We start from the raw sequence: 21,806 nt of genomic DNA, 5'->3' as shown, positions 1-21,806 counted from the left end.
AGTTCGCGCAGAGTCAGAGCAGCCACCAGAAGGCGCACCGGACAGTGAACAGTGCCTGGCCGGTGCGGCACCGGACTGTCTGGTGCCACATAAAGACAAAGCTCCAATGGTCAAAACCGTTAGAACCCTAACGGTTGGGTGACGTGGCTGGCGCACCGAACACTGTCCGGTGGCGCACCGGACTGTCCGGTGCGCCCATCGACAGCAGCCTGCCCCAACGGTTGAATTGGTGGTTGGGGGCTATAAATACCCCACAACCACCCCCACTCCAACCATCCAAGGATTCACAATAGTGCATTCAATACAAGAGCAATATACTACACTCCAAGACACAAATCAAAGCCTCCGATCCAATCAAAGTCCACAATTCAACTCTAGTATTATAGGACTTGTGAGAAGATCGTCTTGTGTTTCTTTGTTGCTCTTGTTGCTTGGTTGGCTTTCTTCTTTCTCTCATTCTTACTCTCTAAGCCTTGTAAGCGAAGCAAGAGATGCCAATTGTGTGGTGGTCCTTGCGGGGTCTAAGTGACCCGGGAAATCAAGGAAGAAAGATCACTCGGTCTAGGTGACCGTTTGAGAGAGGGAAAGGGTTGAAAGAGACCTGGTCTTTGTGACCACCTCAATGGGGACTAGGTTCTTTGGGACCGAACCTCAAAACAAATCATCGTGTCATCCGCTTTATTTTCTTGGTTGATTTGTTTTCCCCTCTCTCTCGGACTCAGATTTTATTCTAACGCTAATCCCGGCTTTTAGTGTGTTTAAAGTTGTAAATTTCAGTTTCCGCCTATCCACCCCCCTCTAGGCGACTTTCACCCATGAAGGAGGAGGGGGCTACCCTTTTATATCTCAAGTGTAGAACCTTACAGTGGGACTTGTAATCTACTGGAGAGAGAGAGAGAGAGAGAGAGAGAGAGATCTGCTTCCCGGGTTATCGTGGTGGGTGCTCTGTTGGGTCATGTATAGTCGTACTCCCAATATGGCGTCGTCTGTTACTCTAGCTCCTATAGCGAATCCACCATTGACGTCTTTGTAGTGCCATGTGGCAGGTCCCACGAATCAATCTCATGGTGTGGTCGTACATGGAGTGGCTTCTCCTGTCGTCATGAGCCTTTCGTCACCTCTCAGCATGCATAGACGTACACTCGGTATGACGCGTTGTCTCGTCCTTCGGTTGTACGGGTCACTGTAGTGACTCCGGTGCCCATTCAACGTGTTGTGTGTATGTCCGGACGTGGCTTGATGGTGACGCATCCATCGTAGCTGACGTGGATTAGTAGCGCTGGACTCAAATCTTTGCCTCGTCAAGTTGCTCGATAGTGAGTTGGTCATCGGAGACTTGATCGGCTAGTCCGCCTCACAGAGTTGGTTGGTGGAGCTGGGCTCCTTCCAGAGCATCGTCCAAGACACCTTCGGGCAAGTCAAAAATGCGATGCTCGTCCGAGGTTGACCTCGGACGAGCTAGAGAGTTGGTCGGCCGGCCCGCCTCGCAGAGTTGGTCGACGGAGTTGGGCACCTTTCGGAGCATCGCCCGAGACGCTCTTAGGCGAGTCGGAAATGCGCTGCTCGTCCAGGCTAGCCTTGTGCGAGCCGTGACTACGTCTCCTGCCCGGGGTTGACCTCGGACGAGCCGTGACTACGTCTCCTGCCCGAGGTTGACCTTAGTCGAGCCGTGACTACGTCTCCCGTTCGGTGTTGACCTTGGGTAAGCCATGACTGCTGCCTCGTGGTAGGCCTCCCTCTCATCCGGCATGGACTTGGTTGAGGTTCATGACCCTTGCCTTGGATACCCCGTTCCTGAGTACCCGACAGTTCATTTCACCATTGTGTAATGAAAGATGTACTACACATATTCTATTTGGTGCCGCCGATTTCTCGCACTGCTGATGTTTTTCTTCGTCTGCAGTACTATAGATGTTTTTTCCCGTCTGTATGTATGAAAGACAATATAGAAATGATGAAAATGTTTTGCCAGTGAAAATCTACCTTGATATTCAACATGATGCCAAACTGACTGCGTACCTAACTGTAGTCAGAACGGAGATAACTTTTGTAAATGCTCTAAATAAAATTATTCATCTCTCAAAAAGGTACTTACCGATTTCTTTAGGACTATGTAATTTTTTACTGATGGCTTTAATGCGTAACGGCTTTCTATTATTTTTATAGTATTTTGTCTTTATGAATTGTAGTTGTAGCAGTCCGAAGCTTTGATCCAAAGCGAACAGCCGCGTACATGTGTACATCGATCTTAATATTAAATAGAGGTTTAGGTTGAAGATTAACCACACAAAAATGATCTTATGTGATCAAAACAATCTCCTTCCACGTTCTTGCAACTATAACTACCGCCGAACTATACCATGAATAATGTCAGTTGCATAATTCTCGAGATCTCCTTTTCAACGAATCGGCTCTAAAATGCTGAACATTAATAATGGGTAAGAGTAAGATTCAACTTCAGTATAAGCCACGTCATTATCTGTTTAATCGAGATTTTGTAAATAGTATTGGCATGTTTAGTGACCAACTATTTAGGCTCTTGAACGCGTTGTCTTCATTAGTAGTTAATTAATCTCTTGTCATTATTAATCTCCAGAAGGTTATTAAGGATCGCTTGTGTGCGCTTATATCCTTTATTAAGAACTCACCACATTCTAGCCATGAATAATAATTTCAGGTTTCGATTAGTTTAAATTTTGAGCTTATCTTTTACAGTTTGTTGAGCTTAAATTTGACCTAACTTTTAATTTAAACTAGTCGGTTACCCGTGCGTTGCGACGGCTCACAACAATACCCACGTAAATTATCCACCAAAAAGATCTCAAGATTTTTTATTGATTGTCTTCGCTCTCCGCATAACATTTTTATGAACGCACGGGTACCATAGGCAGCAAATCAGAGACCCCATCCCTCATCTCCCCACTTCCAATGTTTCGTAGAGCAGAAAGGGAAGGGAAGAGGCAAACATACCTGTTCGTTGCCAGAGAAAGACACGACGAAGACCTAGGCATCTGGAGACGACATATGTATTATACCGCTAGATATATAGGGAGAGAGCATGCAAGCGGAGAAAGAAGCCCAGTCGGAGCAGCTCCAAACCGAGAGGCACCCGCACCAGGCGTCAATCCGAGAAGGGTGAGAGAATGCGAGTGTCTTCCCAGCCCTGGACCGCCAAAGCGACACAACAACAACACCAACTTCGTAGCATATGCCGACAGTTGCCACGCTACGAGCCTTGGTTATCCAATATCTCAGACCTGGACTCCTCATCGCTAAGATAACCTAAGCGTGGCAGGCGCCACCATGACCTCCTCGACGGCGCGCATAGAAAAAAGCTAGGAGCATGACTGACTCCCCCGTACCCGCGCCAACGAGCGTCGGTTGGCTCGCGGCTGCGACCGTAGGCGGGGGCAGCAGGTTGGGGAGGAAGAACAGGGCGAAGGCCGGGAATACGAACGGGACATCCGACGATGACGAAAACGATGGTGCGCGCATGATGCAGGAAGGGAAGGGAAGGGAAGAGGCGAACATACCTGTTCGTTGCCGGAGAAAGACACGACGAAGACCTAGGCATCTGGAGGCGACATAGGTAGTATACCGCTAGATATATAGGGAGAGAGCACACAAGCGGAGAAAGAAGCCCAGTCGGAGCAGCTCCAAACAGAGAGGCACCTGCACCAGGCGTCAATCCGATAAGGGTGAGAGAACGCGAGTGTCTTCCCAGCCCTGGACTGCCGAAGTGACACAACAACACCACCAACTTCGTAGCATATGCCGACAGTTGCCACGCTACGAGCCTTGGTTATCCAATATCTCAGACTTGGACTCCTCATCGCCAAGATAACCTAAGCGTGGCAGGCGCCACCATGTCCTCCTCGACGGCGCGCATGGAGAAAAGCCAGGAGCATGACTGACTCGCCCCATACCCGCGTCGACGAGCATCGGTTGGCTCGTGGCTGCGACCGTGGGCGGGGGCAGCAGGTTGGGGAGGAAGAACAGGGCGAAGGTCGGGAAGACGAACGGGACGTCCGACGACGATGAAAACGATGGTGCGCGTATGATGTGAAACGTCCTCGTGGACATGCAATAGCCACTGCGCGAGTCGGTTTCGGGGCTGGTGTCAGACGAATATGGGAAGGAGGCGCATGCTCCTACGCCTCTGCCAAGAATGGGGTGGCACGGAGGTGGACGCATGAGGGGAGAGAGAAAATAAGTAGAATGACGAACAAGGTGGTGACAACTGAGGCGAGGACCATCATTATCGTGTGAAGGTATAGATGACCTAATGGGTCGTGTCTGGTGAGCCGGCCCGAGGCACGACCCATTTAATAGTGCCTGGGCCAACCCAGCATGAGCGTCGTGCGGTGCTTGGGTCGTAGCCTCGGCCCGTAGTGCTGGCCTGGCCCGACACGATTCTTTTTTATTTTACAAAAAAACATATATACATATGTACAATTTATTTCAATATTATGAACACCTGAGCTTAATGTTCTACTGGTTAGACAGCTTCGCCCAATGTCTCTCCACTCTTCTTCCATCAACTAGGTAAATGCCTATGCATTGCTACAGAGTGAACGTGTTATGATAAGATATGTTGAAATTAAAAAAATCTAATTTCATTTTATCTTTTTGTTATCATCTTTTATGGCACTCCACGTTATATGGCTACTCATGAATGCTGCCAAAACTCAGTAAACGACTCAGATGAACAGATGTAGAAGAACACATCACAGACACAGATCGATGCACTGATGGTAGAAGAACATACCTGAGAAGAGCCATTCTGCTGCTCAAGTGCCTCTGATCCCTCGAACTGAAAATTATCAAGAGCTCAGGTGAGTGAAGGTTCGGCTCGGATCGCAAGACGAAGCGCCGAGCGCGGGGATTAGAGTTGTGGACATGAGACAGGGAGGCAGACAGCCAAGCCACGTACCCTGCACGACAACATCTTGATGTTGTAGTTGGTGCTGATCGGGGAGACATGGAGGTCAGCACTGGGGCGACCTTGAAGACGAGGAGCCCGACGAGGTGTGGCGTGCGGATGGTGGGTGCGGATGGACGACGCCATGTTGCGGGCGCGGCATGCAACGGGGGTGCGGAGGGTTCCTTCTCGAGGCGCACTTGGCGGAATGCGGCGGCGACGCGGTTCTCTTCGCGGGCGAGCAAGTGGTCGAGGTGCGCGTGGGACCAAAGCCAGTGTTGGGGACTTGTTCTCAAATGCTATGAATTAAGAACAAGGCAACACAGAAAATGTTAATCAATGAAGTCCTTCGTCCTTCGAAGCATTATTTCCCTTAGGATATAATGATTTTCGGACGAAGGTTATGAAGGACGTACCTTCATAAACACAGCATACGATGATGAAGAATGAATCACAAGAAATATGAAGGATAACATAGATAATTATATATTATTATCAACTTATTATTATTGCGAAAAAACAACAATGACATCGAATTACAAATGTACCTTTCAGCTTGGAAGGAGATGAAAATACAGGTGTGATGCAAAAGTAAATGCCAAATCCCTGTGAACAGTACGGGGGTACTGTTCACCTATTTATAGACACGGGACACAGCCCATACAAAATTACATTCATGCCCTTTACATTTGGTAATAATTCTATGGTAATCCACCGAGGTCTGAATAGCCTTTTCATCTTTAAGTCGGTTTCATTTTCTGCTAGCACGCCGAAGCTTTCCCGCTCACATCTTCGGTGCTGTATCAACCTTCGTATTGTTTTAGGCTTCTCCTACCGTGATTCCGACTCGAGTCCGAAGAAACCTGTTCACACATTATGCTCCAGAAATACTGTTAAATCCTGTTTTTGAGGACCTTCGTAAGCCGAAGGCCCCCAACAGTAGCCCCTCGCAATATTAATTTGTTTTAAAATAATAAATTTAGATTGCGACATGGACGAAGGCTTTTAAGCCGAAGGTCCGAAAAAACACCTTCCCCTTGCTAGAATAGCAACATTCACTGACAGGCAGGGTCTTTCAATTTTCAACGCACTGAGCGTATAAATAAGAACATACTGCAAGCTCATTTGGCACGCTCTCTTGCCATCTGCTCCCGCTTACTCAATTTTTAGCTCTTGCGCACCAAGATTTTCTTAGCTTTTAAGTTTTGGAGCTTCGGCATTGAAAACGGTTTTTTAGTGCTTCCGAAGATGTCTGAAGATAAGAAGGCTGCTGCCGAGATGAAGCTGAGTCTTGATGAAGAGAAGAATCTGGGGTTTCTTATAGCAATGTCGAAGACCAATACAGAAAAAATCACCAAAGAGATTTTAGAAGGTTTGTCTGAAGATACTGATGACAGCGACAGTTATGATGTGGATAGTGGTGGTGAAGATTCCGAAGATCGCCCCTGGCGACCAAGCCATTCAGTTTTTGGCAAGTCAGGTATCAAAGAAAATCATCTTGTCAACATGAGGGGAAGATACTTCCGGGATTTATCCATTGTGAGGGTCGACGAAGGAGAGAAAACTTGCCCGACCCCCGAGGAAAATGAAGTCGTAGTGTTCCGAAGCTTTTTGAAAGCTGGACTACGATTTCCTCTGAGCAACTTTGTCGTAGAAGTGTTGAAAATGTTTGAAGTCTATCTTCATCAACTTACCCCCGAAGCAATTATAAGGCTGAATATCTTCGTGTGGGCCGTGAAAAGCCAAGGTCTGGAACCTGATGCGAAAAGCTTCTGCAACATACACGAATTATCATATGAGACAAAATCCTGGGGTAAGGAACAGTATCACAATAATTTTGGCTGCTACAGTTTCGTTTCTCGGTCTGGGTCAAGCTGTCCCGTGCCAACCTTTCGGAAGAGATGGCCCGGCGACTGGATGACAGAATGGTTTTATGTGAAGAATGACCTGACAGCACGGGAAGATATTAAAGGTATAATTATGCGCCCTATTTGGCAAAGCTTCGGCCTACGGAGGCCGAAGGTTGAAATGAATGAAGCTGCCGAAGAATGCCAGAGAGCCTTCGGTGTTATTTGTTCTTTTATTGGAACGAGAGATTTGGTACAAGAGCATATTGCCTTCAGAGTATGGCCGCTCGCGGAGAAATGTGAAATGCCGCAAGAAACCATAAAGGAGGCTGACGAAGGTGGACTTATCAGGCTGAAATATACTTTCAAGTTCGGAGATAAATTCGTTGAGCCAGATGATGACTGGCTAAAAAGCATTGAAAATTTAAGTGATGAACTGCTTGGGGCTTACTCGAAGGCCGAAGATACTGCATTGTCAGCAGCCTTCGGAGGCCGAAAAAAGAAAAGGCTGAACCGGGTGTTTGACGCAATCGGGTTTGTCTACCCTGATTATCATTATCCCATTCGAGGGCAGAAAAGAAAAAGCACAACCTCTGCGAAAGAAGAAGCTGCAACTGCTTCTAGTGAGCCAGCACCGAAAAGGAAAAGGATGAAGGTCCTCACACATCGGCCACGCTATATTGAACCAGCCTCGGTGCCTGAGTTCGCCGGAGAGACCTCTTCGGCCACCGAAGCTGAAAAGCCAATCAAGCCAACCTTGCTGCCAGAAGTCGTAGAAATGGCCGAAGCGCCAACAAAAACAGAATTGGAAAAACCAAAGATTTTGTTATCAGAAACCAAAGAGATGGCCGAAGCGCCATCGTCAGAAAAAATGAAAGAAGCAAAAGGATCAACTGAAGAATCAAAAATATCAGAAGTTTTAAGTCCTTCAGCAAATGTTGAGACAACAAAAATCCAAAAGGGGCCAACGGTGACTCCGAAAAGGAAGAGAATGGTCAATGTGTTAGATGTCCTGGAAACAATTAAGTCTTCAAGCACAACTCCGAAGAAGACTGTTGCAACTTCCGAAGCGAAATCTGAAATTTCTGATACTAAGGCTCTAGAGCAAGAAACTGAAGCCGAAGCTGGGCCCTCAGAGCCCACGAAAGTAAAATCCTTGGAAACCGAGGAAGAAAGAATAACGGAGCCAATTCTTGCTGAAGAAATCAGTGCTGTTGCCCCTGAAGCATCCCCCAAAGTCCTTGATTATATTGTTCGTCATGCTTCGGGGAAAAAAATATCGGAAAAAGAAAAGTAAGAGGCCCAGCTCTACGCCCAAAAACTGAAGTATCCAAAGGGGGCGTTAATATTCAACGGCAGTGGAGAAGAGGACTTTTTGTATTGTCTCCCTGACAGCAAGGAGATTTCTGTCTGTCGGGAGATGAGCAAGAGCTTCGGATTCCCAACACTAGAAGACGGGCTCTCGGTGCTGTCGAAAAATGATCTGGCCGACAGCCTGGCATACAATAGCTTAAAGGTACAAAAAATAAGATCTTTGTACTTTTTCTTGAGACCAAAATTTTTCGTTTGCTTAAATCTATTGACGCACACACATTCTTCCTTGCAGGGCCTTATACTTAGCAATGCCCTCAGGGCCCAAAAAGATGCCGAAGACGAAGGGTGCGCTATTGCCCTGAGCAACCTTCGTTCCGAAGTAATTGAACTAAGGAACGAAGGTCTCGAAAAAGATAAAATATTACATTCATTGATAAATAGAATAAAAGAAGACGAGGCTACTTTTAAAGGTCAAACTGAGGCTCAGAAGCGTGAAATTGAAGATCTTCGAAGACAACTGGCCAGAGCCAAAGAGGAACGCATTCTTGAAGAAACGAAGCGAGAACTTAGCGACCAATGGGCAAATCATTTAGAGGTAACTGTTGAAGAGCTTCATTCGTCCAAGAAAAGATGCTACAACAAATCTATGGAGTGTGTCAAGAAGTTGAAAGCTAGCTTCGCCAGCGTCGGCGCATTCTCAAGCGAAGAAAACTTTGCAAGAGGCAACCCCGAAGGTCCCATCGAATGGATCGATCACGAAGCTGAGGCCTTCGAGGAAATTTTAAATAGCCGCGGAGACATATGTGCTTTCTCGGGTGCCAGGGGAATCGCCACCATTTTGGAGAAAAAGGGCTGCGAGCATGTAAAAATTTTAGCGCAATCCGAAGCTGCCTTGTCCTTCGAAGATGCAAGAGATCCTTCGGCCGAAGCTAGCATGGTTGGTGGAAAATTTTTCACCGATGTCTGGGATAATGGTGGCCGAGAAATGGCCCGAGAAATTATTCGAAAAAGCGAAAAAGGCATTCACGATGCTAGAGAAGTAGCTGAGGCTGCTGAAAAAAGCGCAGAGCCCGAAGGGCAAATAGGTATTAACTAATGGTTTTTATTGTGTTGTAATTTTCGATTTTAAACTTCGTTCGCAATTTGTAATAGCAATGTAGCCGTATCCTGTCCTCCTTCAGATCCTGCTAAAGCGTCTCCGGACCTTCACCCGAAAGGAGACGACGACATTAAAAAGATGGCTGAGGCTATCATGGATGAAGTTGTCAATCGGCTCCTGAACGAAGCTGCAGAGGTTGTTTTGAGAGAGGATTAAGTACCATTGTAAAAACTTCTGAAATGTAATATGTGTAACATTTTGTAACCCTGAATGTAATATACCTGTTTTTATTGTTCAATTCTTTACGATGCATGAAATTTTACACACGTACCGTTTTTGAGTCTTTGACAAAAAAAACACCTTCCCTTCTTTTCATGCTTCGTGAAGAAGAATTTTTATTTGTCACAACAATATCCGTAGTGTTCTGATGAATAATATCCAAGCTTTGTGAAGATATTTTCCGAAGCTACACTTCCGAAGATCAATAGTTTATCTCCTTGTGACTTAGCATGATTTTTCCCCTTTTTCAAAACATTCTTCTGAAGATCGATATTGTGTCCGCCTCTTGTGCCATATGCAGCATGATGTATGATGCTTATGCTATGCGAAATGATGTGATGATGTTATGTTATGTAAGGTGATGTTTATTCCGAAGATACTCACACATTCCTGCGATAAAACACATAATCTTTTTGAATCAGCGTTGTCTTTTTGCTATAAGCCTCCCTTAGGAGCTCGTCGCCTTTTACTTCAGCGGAATCAGCGTTTATTTTTCGCTGTAAGCCTCCCTTAGGAGCTTCTTCGCCTTTTACTTTCAGCGGTATTCGCGTTGACTTTTCGCGCTTCGCCTTTTACTTAGGCGGTATCAGCGTTGATTTTTCGCTGTAAGCTCTGCATTCCCTTTGGAACGACTTTGGAGCAAAAAACTTACACTGCGCTCCCTTTGGAACGGCTTTTTGTGACTTCGGCAAACTTACTCTGCGTTCCTTAGAACGACTTTTTGTTGCTTCGAAGAAATTTTTGATAATTCGAAGGTCCTCCTTGTTATCACAAATCTTTAAGCTTCAACGACTTAAGCCTGTGAAGAAAATATATTTTCCTTGTGGCAAAGAACGAAACTATTACATGAAATTTGAAAAATGTCCTTTATTACACGGAAAATAAAACTGAATGAAAAAAGACTGCTATCAAGGTAGGATATTTGTCAATAGATGTGCTTCGACTCTGGCACAGTGCTGTTGACTGTGCGAGCTTCGGACTGTTCTCTGAAGTCCCTTTGGTGTGGGCCATATTGGCTCCCTTCTGGCTGTTGTCCTTGTTGCAGCGGTGGTGGAGGCGGAGGCTGTTGCCAAGAAGCTTGAGGTTGACTCGCCGAAGCAACAGAAACTGCAGGGTGGTTGCCTACATATTCTGGGATGTAAGGCGAATGATACGAAGCAGTGTGCATGACCTGCTTCGGCTGAGCCTGTTGTGCTGCAGCTTCGGCTATTTCCTTTTGCTTCTGGATGGTAACATGGCACATCCTTGTGGTATGGCCCTTGTTCTCACCACAGAATAAGCAAAAAATTCTTCTTGGTTGATCTCCAAATCTTCCGCCGAAGCCCCTGGCGCCTCTGCCTCTTGGAGCTGGTGGTCGGAAGGAGCCTTGCTGTTGCCCCGAAGCCTGTGAGGAGCACTGTGGCCTTTGCTGCTGGCTTCCCCTATCATCATTTTGAGTAGAGTTATGGATTGACCTAACGTGCCTCGGATAGAATCTTCCTCCGAAGCCCCTGGTCATTTCAGAAAACCTGAAAGCCTCCTCCCTTCTTTGGCGAAAATCATTATCGGCCCGAATGTACTCGTCCATCTTCTGGAGCAGCTTCTCCAAAGTTTGAGGAGGCTTCCTAGCGAAGTACTGAGCTGAAGGTCCTGGCCGAAGCCCCTTGATCATGGCCTCAATGACAATTTCGTTGGGCACTGTTGGTGCCTGTGCCCTCAAACGCAAGAACCTCCGGACGTACGCCTGAAGGTACTCTTCGTGATCCTGGGTGCACTGGAATAGAGCTTGAGCAGTGACCGGCTTCGTCTGAAACCCTTGGAATCTGGTTAACAATAAGTCCTTCAGCTTTTGCCATGAAGTGATCGTTCCTGGTCGAAGGGAGGAGTACCAGGTTTGAGCAACACTCCTGACAGTCATAACAAAAGATTTGGCCATGACTGCAGCATTGCCACCATACAAAGATACTGTTGCTTCATAGCTCATCAAAAACTGCTTCGGGTCTGAGTGGCCATCAAATATGGGAAGCTGAGGCGGCTTGTAGGACGGAGGCCAAGGTGTAGCCTGCAGCTCAGCGGACAGAGGAGAAGCATCATCAAAAACAAAATTCCCATGATGAAAATTGTCATACCAGTCATCTTCATTGAGGAAACCCTCCTGATGAAGGTCTTGGTGCTGAGGCCTTCGGCGTTGCTCATCCTGAGTAAGATGACGAACTTCTTCAGAGGCTTCGTCTATCTGCCTTTGTAGTTCAGCTAGCCTGGCCATCTTTTCCTTCTTCCTCTGCACCTGTTGATGAAGCATCTCCATGTCTCTGATTTCTTGGTCTATCTCATCCTCTGGCGGTGTCAGGCTAATAGCCTTCCTTTTCTGGCTTCGGGCCTCCCGAAGGGAGACAGTCTCCTGATTGTGGTCTAGCGGTTGGAGAGCTGCAGTCCCAGTTGCTGAAGCTTTCTTCGGCGCCATAGCGAAGGTTTATGATCGCCGAAGGTGTTCAAAAACTCAAAGAGTGGAAGTGAGTTCACCGGAGGTGGGCGCCAATGTTGGGGACTTGTTCTCAAATGCTATGAATTAAGAACAAGGCAACACAGAAAATGTTAATCAATGAAGTCCTTCGTCCTTCGAAGCATTATTTCCCTTAGGATATAATGATTTTCGGACGAAGGTTATGAAGGACGTACCTTCATAAACACAGCATACGATGATGAAGAATGAATCACAAGAAATATGAAGGATAACATAGATAATTATATATTATTATCAACTTATTATTATTGCAAAAAAACAACAATGACATCGAATTACAAATGTACCTTTCAGCTTGGAAGGAGATGAAAATACAGGTGTGATGCAAAAGCAAATGCCAAATCCCTGTGAACAGTACGGGGGTACTGTTCACCTATTTATAGACACGGGACACAGCCCATACAAAATTACATTCATGCCCTTTACATTTGGTAATAATTCTATGGTAATCCACCGAGGTCTGAATAGCCTTTTCATCTTTAAGTCGGTTTCATTTTCTGCTAGCACGCCGAAGCTTTCCCGCTCACATCTTCGGTGTTGTATCAACCTTCGTATTGTTTTAGGCTTCTCCTACCATGATTCTGACTCGAGTCCGAAGAAACCTGTTCACACATTATGCTTCAGAAATACTGTTAAATCCTGTTTTTGAGGACCTTCGTAAGCCGAAGGCCCCCAACAGCCAGTCAACGCCGGCAAGGCGAAGCAGCTAGTCCACGGCAGACGGCTCCTTGCCGCGCTTCCCGTCGCCGTAGAAGAAGTAGCCACGCGCGCGTAGGTGGAATAGGTCCCTCGACGGTGATTGGGGGGAGTAACGCGACGAGGGAACTATGGGTCGCTGGGTAGGTGGGGGCATCGCAGTGGCCATATGACATCCTAGGCGGTGAGTACGGGCGACATTGTCAGGGTGCTTACGGAGTTACGGAGGTGGTTAGGGGAGAGGCAGGACATGGTGCACGGTGTGGACGCCTACACATCGTGCTTATAGAGTAGTAGGGATTTGGTTCTTTTGAAGAGGTCCCCAACTTTGTGCTCTCGCATTCTGAGATTTTAATTGCTACAAAACTGATAAACCCATAAGCCGTAAATAGGGAATCAATAGCACTCAAGTTATTTTATTTTTGTAGAGTCAGATGGAGAGCAAAGTAGCGTGCAATATGTATATATGCTCTCACTGATGCATAGAAAAAGTAGAGTTCTTTGATAAACATCGGTGAAGCTTTAACTTTTTATAAGTTGATAAAATATGGTCTACATATGTAAGTATGAATCAACAGAAAGAAGATCATGCACACCTTGTATCTATCCTAACAACAGTTTATAGGTTCAGATATGACCATATAGGTAAGTACAAAAACCTGATATCCATGATACTCGTAACAGAAACCATGAAGAGTACCATATGAAGCTCTGAACACCCAAACAAAGATATGCACGGCATGTCGCCTTTAAAAGGTCTAAACAACACACAAGACAATTTCATCAGAAAGAAGATGTGAAACATGTAATCCTTCAATTTCACTGTGTCACAGAGGGCGACAACGAGATAATGGCCCCCATCACCGTGTGGCACAATTCTAAACTCGCTGGCAATGCGCAATATAGGTGTACATTCGGGCCGCCCGGCCCGGCCCAAGCCCGAAAAGGCCCAGCACGTTTAATTTCGGGCCGGCCCGGCCCAATATTAAATTCGGGCCGTGCCGTGCCGGCCCACGGGCCGACCCCTTGGCCCACGGCCCGGCCCATATTTCACTAAACGTGCCGTGCTTTAAACGGGCGGCCCGAAATAAAAAACGGCCCGAAATAAAAAAGGCCCGAAATACACATTTTGGGCCCGAAATACACATTTGGGCCCCGAAATGCAAAATCGAGCCCAGAATACATAATTGAGCCTGAAATACACTAAAGCTTAAAATTGGAAACATTCAAACATTGAAACATACAATCAAATATGATCAGTAAACCAACAAAATAGAAGACAAACAATTTTTGACCAAAACAAACTTAATATTATTAGAGCTGTGCAATGGCTGCCTCATTAAAAAACCCTTTGGTCAGAAGGGAAAAAGAGTGCAGCCAGCTCTAGATGCAGTTCAATAGTTCATAAGTTCAAAGTTCATTGTCCAAGTACAGAACAAAAGTAAAATTACATCACAAGAAACATCTAACTACGACCAACGCCAGCTTCGCGTTCTTCATCCAAGTACATATTCTTGTAGTGTTCTTCCAGGTCGTTGTTTGCAATGTTGTGCTGCTCCCGACTCTCTCCTAGCTGCCAATCCTTTAAGCAAGTCAAAATCTCCACCATTTCACTTGTTAGAGACCGTCTTCTCTCCTCAATCAACCTGCCAGCAAGACTAAAAACAGACTCGGAACTGATAGTTGAAACAGGAACAGTTAAAACATCCTTGGCCAAAAGAGACAGGATAGGGTAATTAGATTTATGCTCATGCCACCAACTTAGAATATCAAATCCATCATCAAAGACAGTGATTGGGTCACTATCTAAGTACATTGCCAACTCAGAAACTTGGGAGCCAAATGATGAACTCGAAACAGCATCACTTACCTCACTTACCTCAGGCGATGCATAAATTTTGCCCCAAGCTGTTTTCTTCCTGCTAGTACTTGTGGTGTGGGTTGGTCTCCGCAATTTTGCTGCACCAAACTTTATCTCATACTTGGAAAACATGTTAGTCAATTCAGATGTTCAAATGTTCAGCAATCTCAATGATATGGTGTAGCATCATTGGAACTACAGTGTCTCTTAACATAATGTCATTCTCAAAGTTATTCAAATGTTCAGCAATCTCAATGATATGGTGTAGCATCATAGGAGATGTTGGATAGTAAACACCAGATAGAGCAACAGTACAATCATAAAACAGTTCAAGAAAGGTAAGAATTTTCTCACCAACTTCCCAATGTGTCGCTGTGAGCAAAGGTTGTGTCATATGCTGCTGGTAGTGTGTTTGGATAAAAACAGAGAACATGCTCTTGTATGGGATTAGGTGTTTCAACATTAGATAAGTCGAATTCCATCTCACGTCCATATCCAAACCAAACTTTCGAGGCCTAACACCCATTGCAATACAATAACTTTTATATGAAGCAATGCGTTGATTGGAAGAATTCAAAAAAGACACAGCAGTTCTAAAATCCTCAACATAAGGTTTTAAACGTTTGAGTCCAGATTTAACAATAAGGTTAATAATATGGCATGCACATCTTTGATGCAAGAAAAGAGACCCAACATATCCAGAAAATTGAGGACTAAGTATGTTCATGGCATTTGTATTAGCGGATGCATTGTCCAAAGTGATGGAAAATACCTTATCAGTCAATCCAAAATCAGCAAAAACAGTTTTAACACGATCTGCAATATTAGCCCCATTATGTGAAACATCAATCAATCTCATACCAATTACCCTCTTTTCCAAAACCCAATCAGCATTAACATAATGAGCAACCACACTAATATAATCTTCCTTAGCATTTCCAGACCAAATATCAGAAGTAAGAGCAACACATGAAACACTAGACTTCAATACATCTATTGGTGAAGTACAACTTTGATTATAAAACTTTACAAAATCTCTAGTGGTTGTTTGTCTACAAACAGCAGTAAACCTAGGATTATGAGCATGTTTTATGTAACGTTCAAATGCAGCAGTGGAACCAATACCTAGAGGAAGATCTAAAGTACATATCAATCGACACAACTCAGTACGAGCAATATCAGGATTATAGTCCCATGAACGAACAGAACCATCGGCATTAAACTGAATTAAAGATTGAGTCTTAGCAGCACGTTGAGCTTTAGATGCACAAGTACTATGATGTCGTTTCAAATGACCAGTACCAGCAGTTGAAGAAGCAGTAAGTTGAGACTTGCAGTAAAGGCATTTGGCGGCATACCTAACCTTCTTACCATTTATGTCCTTGAACAATTGCTCGAAGTCATTCCATACATCGGAAGTGCTCTTGCGACCGCGCTTGTGGCATATAGTATCCGTGCTTGCGGTACTCGCTGTCGCTGTCGACGGCGTCGCAGCTGTACCTGTACCTGTATCTGCATCCAAAGCAATCTCGCGACCAGTGGAACTCAAAGTCAGAGGATCGGCAACGGCAAATGATTGGCTGCTGTTATTGTCGATTCGATTCGAGTTCCCATCCATAGAAATGGTGGCCGACTCAAGTTGGCCGTCGGTAGCAAGAGCAGGGACACACAGACGCAAAGGTGGTCGGGGAGGAAGGGAAACTCCCTGTCCTGGAGGTCGAGGAGGAGCAGGGGGGTCTGCTCTAGCCGTCCCCGCGGCGGTCGGTGGGCCGGGTGGCCGTGGAGGTGGCGCCACGGTTGCCGCCTTGCCGGAGTGCTGGAGCTCGTGGGGGCAGGGCGCAGGCCGCAGAGGCGGTCGCGGCTCTGCAGGGACGCAGGGCGGCAGGGCGCAGAGCCAGCCGCGGCTCCGGTCGGCGGTCGCGCTCGGCCGCAGGGACGCAGGGCGCAAAGGCGCCTCAGCGGTCGCGCTCGCGCAGCGGCGCAGGAGAGGCCGCGGCTCCGGTCGGCGCCTCGGCGCTCGCGCTCGCGCAGCGGAGGCCGCGACTCCGGTGACCGCCTGACCGGTCGCGCTCGCGCAGGGCTGCTCTCCGACTCCGGTGACCGCAGGGGAGGCCGCGACTCCGGTGAGTCGCCACTCGCCAGTCGGGGTCGGGCTCGGGCGATCGCTCCGGTTAGCGCTTGGAGCCTTGGAGGCTGAGACGGCGGCGGGATCGGGATCGAGATCAGGCTCGGGCGATCGGCCACAGCCCACAGGAGGAAAACGGCAGCCGGGTAGGGAGACTGGGAGTGGGAGAGCCGGACGACGTACGTAGGGTTTCCGGTTTCAGTGTTTCACGTTAATGGGTCGCGCGGTTGCTAAATTCCGCCCGTGGACACAGTGCGCTGGCGGCTGCCGGCTGGCGCTGCTAAATTTCGGGCCTTTTCGTGCTACTAAACGGGCCAATTCGGGTCAGCTTAAACGGGCCGGGCTCGTGCCCGCCCGTGGGCCTTGGGGTCGGCCCAAGCACGGCCCGATGCAACGAGCCGGGCCGGCCCGGCCCGAAATAATTTCGTGCCGTGTCGGGTTTGGGCCGGGCTTTTTTTCGTGCTTCGTGCCCGCCCATTAGGCCCGACCCAAATGTACACCTCTAATGCGCAACCTATCATCATCCAGAAGTGGGGCGCTTTCGAGGGACGGTGACTCCGGGTCGCCTTTGTCGTACAAACTTGTCGACCTAAGGACCAAAGAACTGAGAATGTGAGTGTAAAAAACTAAAGTAAACTGCAACCTACTGCAAAGTGCATGATCAATTATACCAGAGTTTTATTTTTTGTAAAATTACCAAGATGATGAAATCACAAGCTGATTAAGTGCATAGAAACTTTGATCTTGCAAAGGAATCCGAACATTTTCCAATAACTCATCCTAAAATGCATGTTTAAGAACATTGTTTTGGTATGGAAAACATATCTGTCAATAACTCAATATTCAATAAACACGCACAAATATTCTATTAAACAACAATATAATGGACTGACAATGCAATATCAGTAAATTACCAACTAATAAGCACAATTGTTCAACATCACAAAGGAGTTCAAAAAACACAAAGCAGAGCCCGGGTAGGAGCATTTGAAAATTCATTTAATTTGGCACAACACATCCACTTCATTCTACCTAAACTTTAAGCTTATGGTAAAACTAACACATACCAGCTACCAAAAAAAGATACTAATCAGTCACTGGAAGCACAAATCTAACATCCTAACCATACCACTCTCTCAGTCTCACTATTAACAATTCAAACATAGCCACGGGTGTACAGAAACTCATTCCTATTGTTTTTGTAGAGGCTAAACATTCCCGCTAGTAATTAGAAAAGCACAAAAGGAAATTGTACCACATGTAATAGTTCATGATAAGCACATGTTTATTCAATTGTTGTGGTCAAAGTCTCAACAACATCTGGAGGTCGCCTCTATGTGAAAACAAGGTGGAAGCGGAATGCACAAAGAGATGGATCTTTTTTTTTGGGGGGGGGGGGGGGGGGGGGGGGGGGGGGATGGTGTGGGGCGGCGTCCGGCGTGGATAAGATCGAACTCTATCTGCAGAGGACGTCGCTTTCTTTCCTGCACATAGAGGCGACCTCCATCTGAAGAACGCTGAGTGGATGGACCATGGCCCATGGGACCTCATCCTTCACCTCCTGCTCATATTAGGAAATTCAATCATTGATTTTTCCCTTTCTTTCATAGGATACATCAAAAGCGCTGGTAATGTATAATCATTGTCGTCAATCGATCAAATGAGACAACAAACCATAGAAATGATGCAATGCGAACATATGTGTATCCATTGCTTTGACACAGACCAATCACAAGATTCGTCATGACCTGCAACATTAAATGGCATGGTGGATCTAGCATAGGAATTCGGGCTTCCTTCTTGAAAAAACCCGACGAGCCTGGGGTTAGCATCGTGTAGAAGCCGAGCTATGATTCATCAAATCTGGAGTGATGTTAAAATAAAACAAACATAACACATGATAACGAAATCAGCACCAAAATACTGTCCACAAACAACCAGATGGTAGAAGCAAGTCGACCTGTGAAATGAAATCCTCTCGCCTTTCGGTTCTTCTTTGTGATATAGGAAAATTAAAGGAAAAGGGAAAAAATCTCATGAAACACTGAATTTGGAGGGGAGACAAAATCCAGCAATTCTTACATTGAGTTGTCGTTGCACCTGGTCTCTTCTTAGACCGCCGCGGGGGCCATGTCCTGCCAATCGACGAGAAGTCCTCTGTGATCTCCTGCTTGGACCTCGCGATGGAGGACGCCAGCTTCTTTGCTTCCGTCGTTGGCACAGGCGCGCCCTCTGCGGCCAGAGATGCTCTTAAATTTTTAAGACTATGTTTCTCTAATTCAATGGCAAAAGCAGACAATATTGTGCTGACAGTCTTCTGGAGTCATGAACTTTTGATGTCCATGTACTACACATTTCTGCAATAAAACTCCAAATTTAAGGAGAAAGAACCTTATTAGCAAGTACAAAACAATGGCCAAAGGTCGTCATGCGTGCTACAATTACAATACTCCAAACATTAGTCGACATAAGAGCAACATGGTGTATTATTATGTACATATATACCTACGATTAGCTTTGGGTGCTCATCAGTCATCACCAGCCATATACAGGGTGTTGTACTTGAGGAGGCAAGAGACCCATATCCACACATTGCTCTTATCGTAGTCCCGGGTACCAGGAATGGCTTCGGTTGCCAGCCTGAGAACCTCATTGCCGGTTAAGCATCGATGGGCCAACGCTAGACCGCCATCCATGATGTCGAACAAATTAGGCTGTGAGGTTCTTTTATTCTTTCTTTTCCTACCTTGTTTAGGCTGAGCAGCCTCATTGTTCAGAACCTTGTCAAGGTCTGAGTACTCCATGAATCTCTCAGTCGCTGCCTCCCATGAAAGGTTGTATCTTTGCTCAGGGGTTAGCTGTTGGGGTTCTCTATCCATTGCCTCTTTCACTCTCGCAACAAACTCCTCTGAAGTCTTGTATGTCAAACAGTTCGGAAAATGACATGAAAAACTCATTTCATGGATGTCTTGCGCAGATCATGAATTTCCCCATTGAAAGAGCCTCTATTGTTGTTGTGCACAGGACATCACTAATGCTCGGATTTATGAAAACCTTGTACCTGAAAAAAAATACAAACAGCAAATGGCAGCATCAGTAATCAACAAAAAAAGTGGAATACAGAATTAATTATCTTTGACAATTGCCTTAAACTTGTTGCAGGAGCGTTGACTTTTGACATAGAATATGCTAGATGGCTAGAGGACCAAAATTAGCAAATAAATGAGTTGAGGACTGCAGTGAATGCTCATGCAAGTGAAAGTGATCTACGACTTATTGTAGATGGCATAGTGGCACACTATAATGAAATATTCAATACAAAAGCTGATGTATTTAATATACTTTCACTTTTTTAACAAGGAGGAACTAAATTCGCTAGTGAACATCGGTGTCAGATCTAGCGTTTAAACATATTTAGAAAAGCTTATGCCTAGATCCTGCCACTGCTAAACATGAACTATGGAACTCCAAAGTGCCAAACAGTGATGAAATGTGCAGGGCAAAGGGATCCTCATAGACAACACAATTTGTCTGACTATATTGCAAAGCAAAATATGCAACATCATGTGAGAAATAAAATTCTAGACCAATAGTGTTGTACAATGTCTTGTGTATAAGTGGCACAGATAGGTTATCACAAACTATGGGACCCATTAGAAAAAAAACATTTGGTCTCACATATATATAGCACTAAAATCAGAAATGAATTTGGGGTACAATTGGTGTATTGAGCCTTCCCAACTCCTACCTAGAACTGACTGCAAGCTCTAACCATTACCAAATCAATGAACAACATGCATCACAGTCGCATCGGCAATAAAAACATATCTCATTTAGAAAATGATTTATTGTGTTTTACAACATTTAGAATTGTACCAAACTTCATGAGACATAACCCTAAACAAAGACTCGTGCCTAATAACAAATTAATTGTTCTGCTCAAAATGAGACAACTCCTACGCTTTTACTGACATGAACTTAACAGAGCACCCTATACAAACAATACCAAACGATGTACTTTCTCATAATCCATATATGCATGATATGGGTGTGAATGTGTACTGAGCATGGATGCTCATGCTTTTATATACCGATGGAAACTTAGTGGAGCATGGACTCGATGCCATGTCATTTCCATATTTTTATGCGTGGGGGACTCTTTTATGTTTCTTGCTTGTGACTTCTGTCTGAGATTTTTATTATCAGGAATTCACAAATAATGTACCACTCCGGCCAATAGTAATTACAGAAGGAGATTTTAGTGAATTGAGTCCAAAAGAGGCAATGGAGTAGCAGGAAGGAGATGAACTCATATTGGAGGGCGGACCGAGGCTCTCCGATTTGCTCCGTCGTCGCGTTGCCGTGCCACACGAGCACCAACCATTAGCTCCTAACGACAGCGGGATCTGGGCTTGCGATGCCTCCATGGATCTGGCCAGGAAGGAGATGCTGGAGTCAGCCTCGGGCGACAACACAAAGAAGTTCGCGCATACTCCGCTTGACCTCCCGTGCATGGAGAAGTTTGCGCCTGCTCCTTCTGGATCTCAATGAACTCGAGGTCGGGTAGGACAGAGGCGGCGCCATCGGGGAGGCCACCAAAGGGGTTGGGGCGTCCTCCTCCTTGACGAACGCGGTGACAGAGGTGGAGACTGGGTAGGATGGAGGCGGCGCCATTGGCACATCGAGAGAGACGAGGTGCTGCCGGTCACCCGCGCGTAGGGAGGCGATCGTTGCGGGCGTAGGGAGCGGCATGGCGGCGGGTGTGCTGTAGTGGCGCCGGTAGGTGGGTTTTGCGGCAGGATTCGTAGGGGCAAGGCGACGGGCGCGTGATCCGCGCACGTAGGGAGGGGAATTGCGGTTGGGGGGGTGGGGGCGTGCGCGTGATCCGCGGGGTAGGGGAATCGGCGATGGCGGCGGGCCTGTGCGGCGGGCGCGTGATTCGCGCGCGTAGGGAGGGGAACGGGCGTGCGCGTGATCCGCGGGGTAGGGGAATCGGTGGGGGCAGTCTACATTGTACCCTTAATAGTTAGTAGAGAGGTGTGGGTTCAAACTCCACCTTCTGCACCTCTTTTTAACATAACCCACCTCCTACATCGCTTTTAAACATTTTACGTGAGTTAATTTGGAAGAAATGTAGGGACTTTTTTGTAAATAGATGACG

At 46.2% G+C, this 21,806-nt stretch overlaps 1 protein-coding gene and 2 non-coding genes across 3 annotated transcripts; all 3 read right to left on the bottom strand.

The window, feature by feature from the left end:
• Window positions 1–18,206: 18,206 nt before the first annotated feature.
• On the bottom strand, window positions 18,207–18,293 carry LOC111591241 (small nucleolar RNA U36a). Its single transcript, XR_004857476.1, has one exon. It is a non-coding gene; the product is annotated as a small nucleolar RNA U36a (small nucleolar RNA).
• Window positions 18,294–18,344: 51 nt separating this feature from the next.
• Window positions 18,345–18,484, bottom strand: LOC111591243 (small nucleolar RNA snoR134). The gene has a single exon (XR_004857478.1). It is a non-coding gene; the product is annotated as a small nucleolar RNA snoR134 (small nucleolar RNA).
• A 107-nt stretch (window positions 18,485–18,591) lies between these two features.
• LOC100274517 (uncharacterized) lies at window positions 18,592–21,563 on the bottom strand. Its single transcript, NM_001148874.1, has 3 exons — window positions 20,973–21,563; window positions 19,151–19,706; window positions 18,592–19,002 (listed from the first exon to the last, which is right to left on the bottom strand). The coding sequence occupies exon 2, from the start codon at window positions 19,600–19,602 to the stop codon at window positions 19,174–19,176; it is 429 nt and encodes a 142-aa protein (NP_001142346.1). The 5' UTR covers window positions 19,603–19,706; window positions 20,973–21,563; the 3' UTR covers window positions 18,592–19,002; window positions 19,151–19,173.
• Window positions 21,564–21,806: the final 243 nt, after the last annotated feature.

The sequence above is a fragment of the Zea mays genome, chromosome 3 (assembly GCF_902167145.1).
Source record: "Zea mays cultivar B73 chromosome 3, Zm-B73-REFERENCE-NAM-5.0, whole genome shotgun sequence".
NCBI classification, from domain to species: Eukaryota; Viridiplantae; Streptophyta; class Magnoliopsida; order Poales; family Poaceae; genus Zea; species Zea mays.
This window is presented reverse-complemented; position numbering and strand designations above follow the sequence as displayed.

Excerpts from the sequence above, each read along its gene's own strand:
- LOC100274517 (NM_001148874.1), bottom strand. The coding sequence starts at position 19,602 with ATGAGTTTTTCATGTCATTTTCCGAACTGTTTGACATACAAGACTTCA.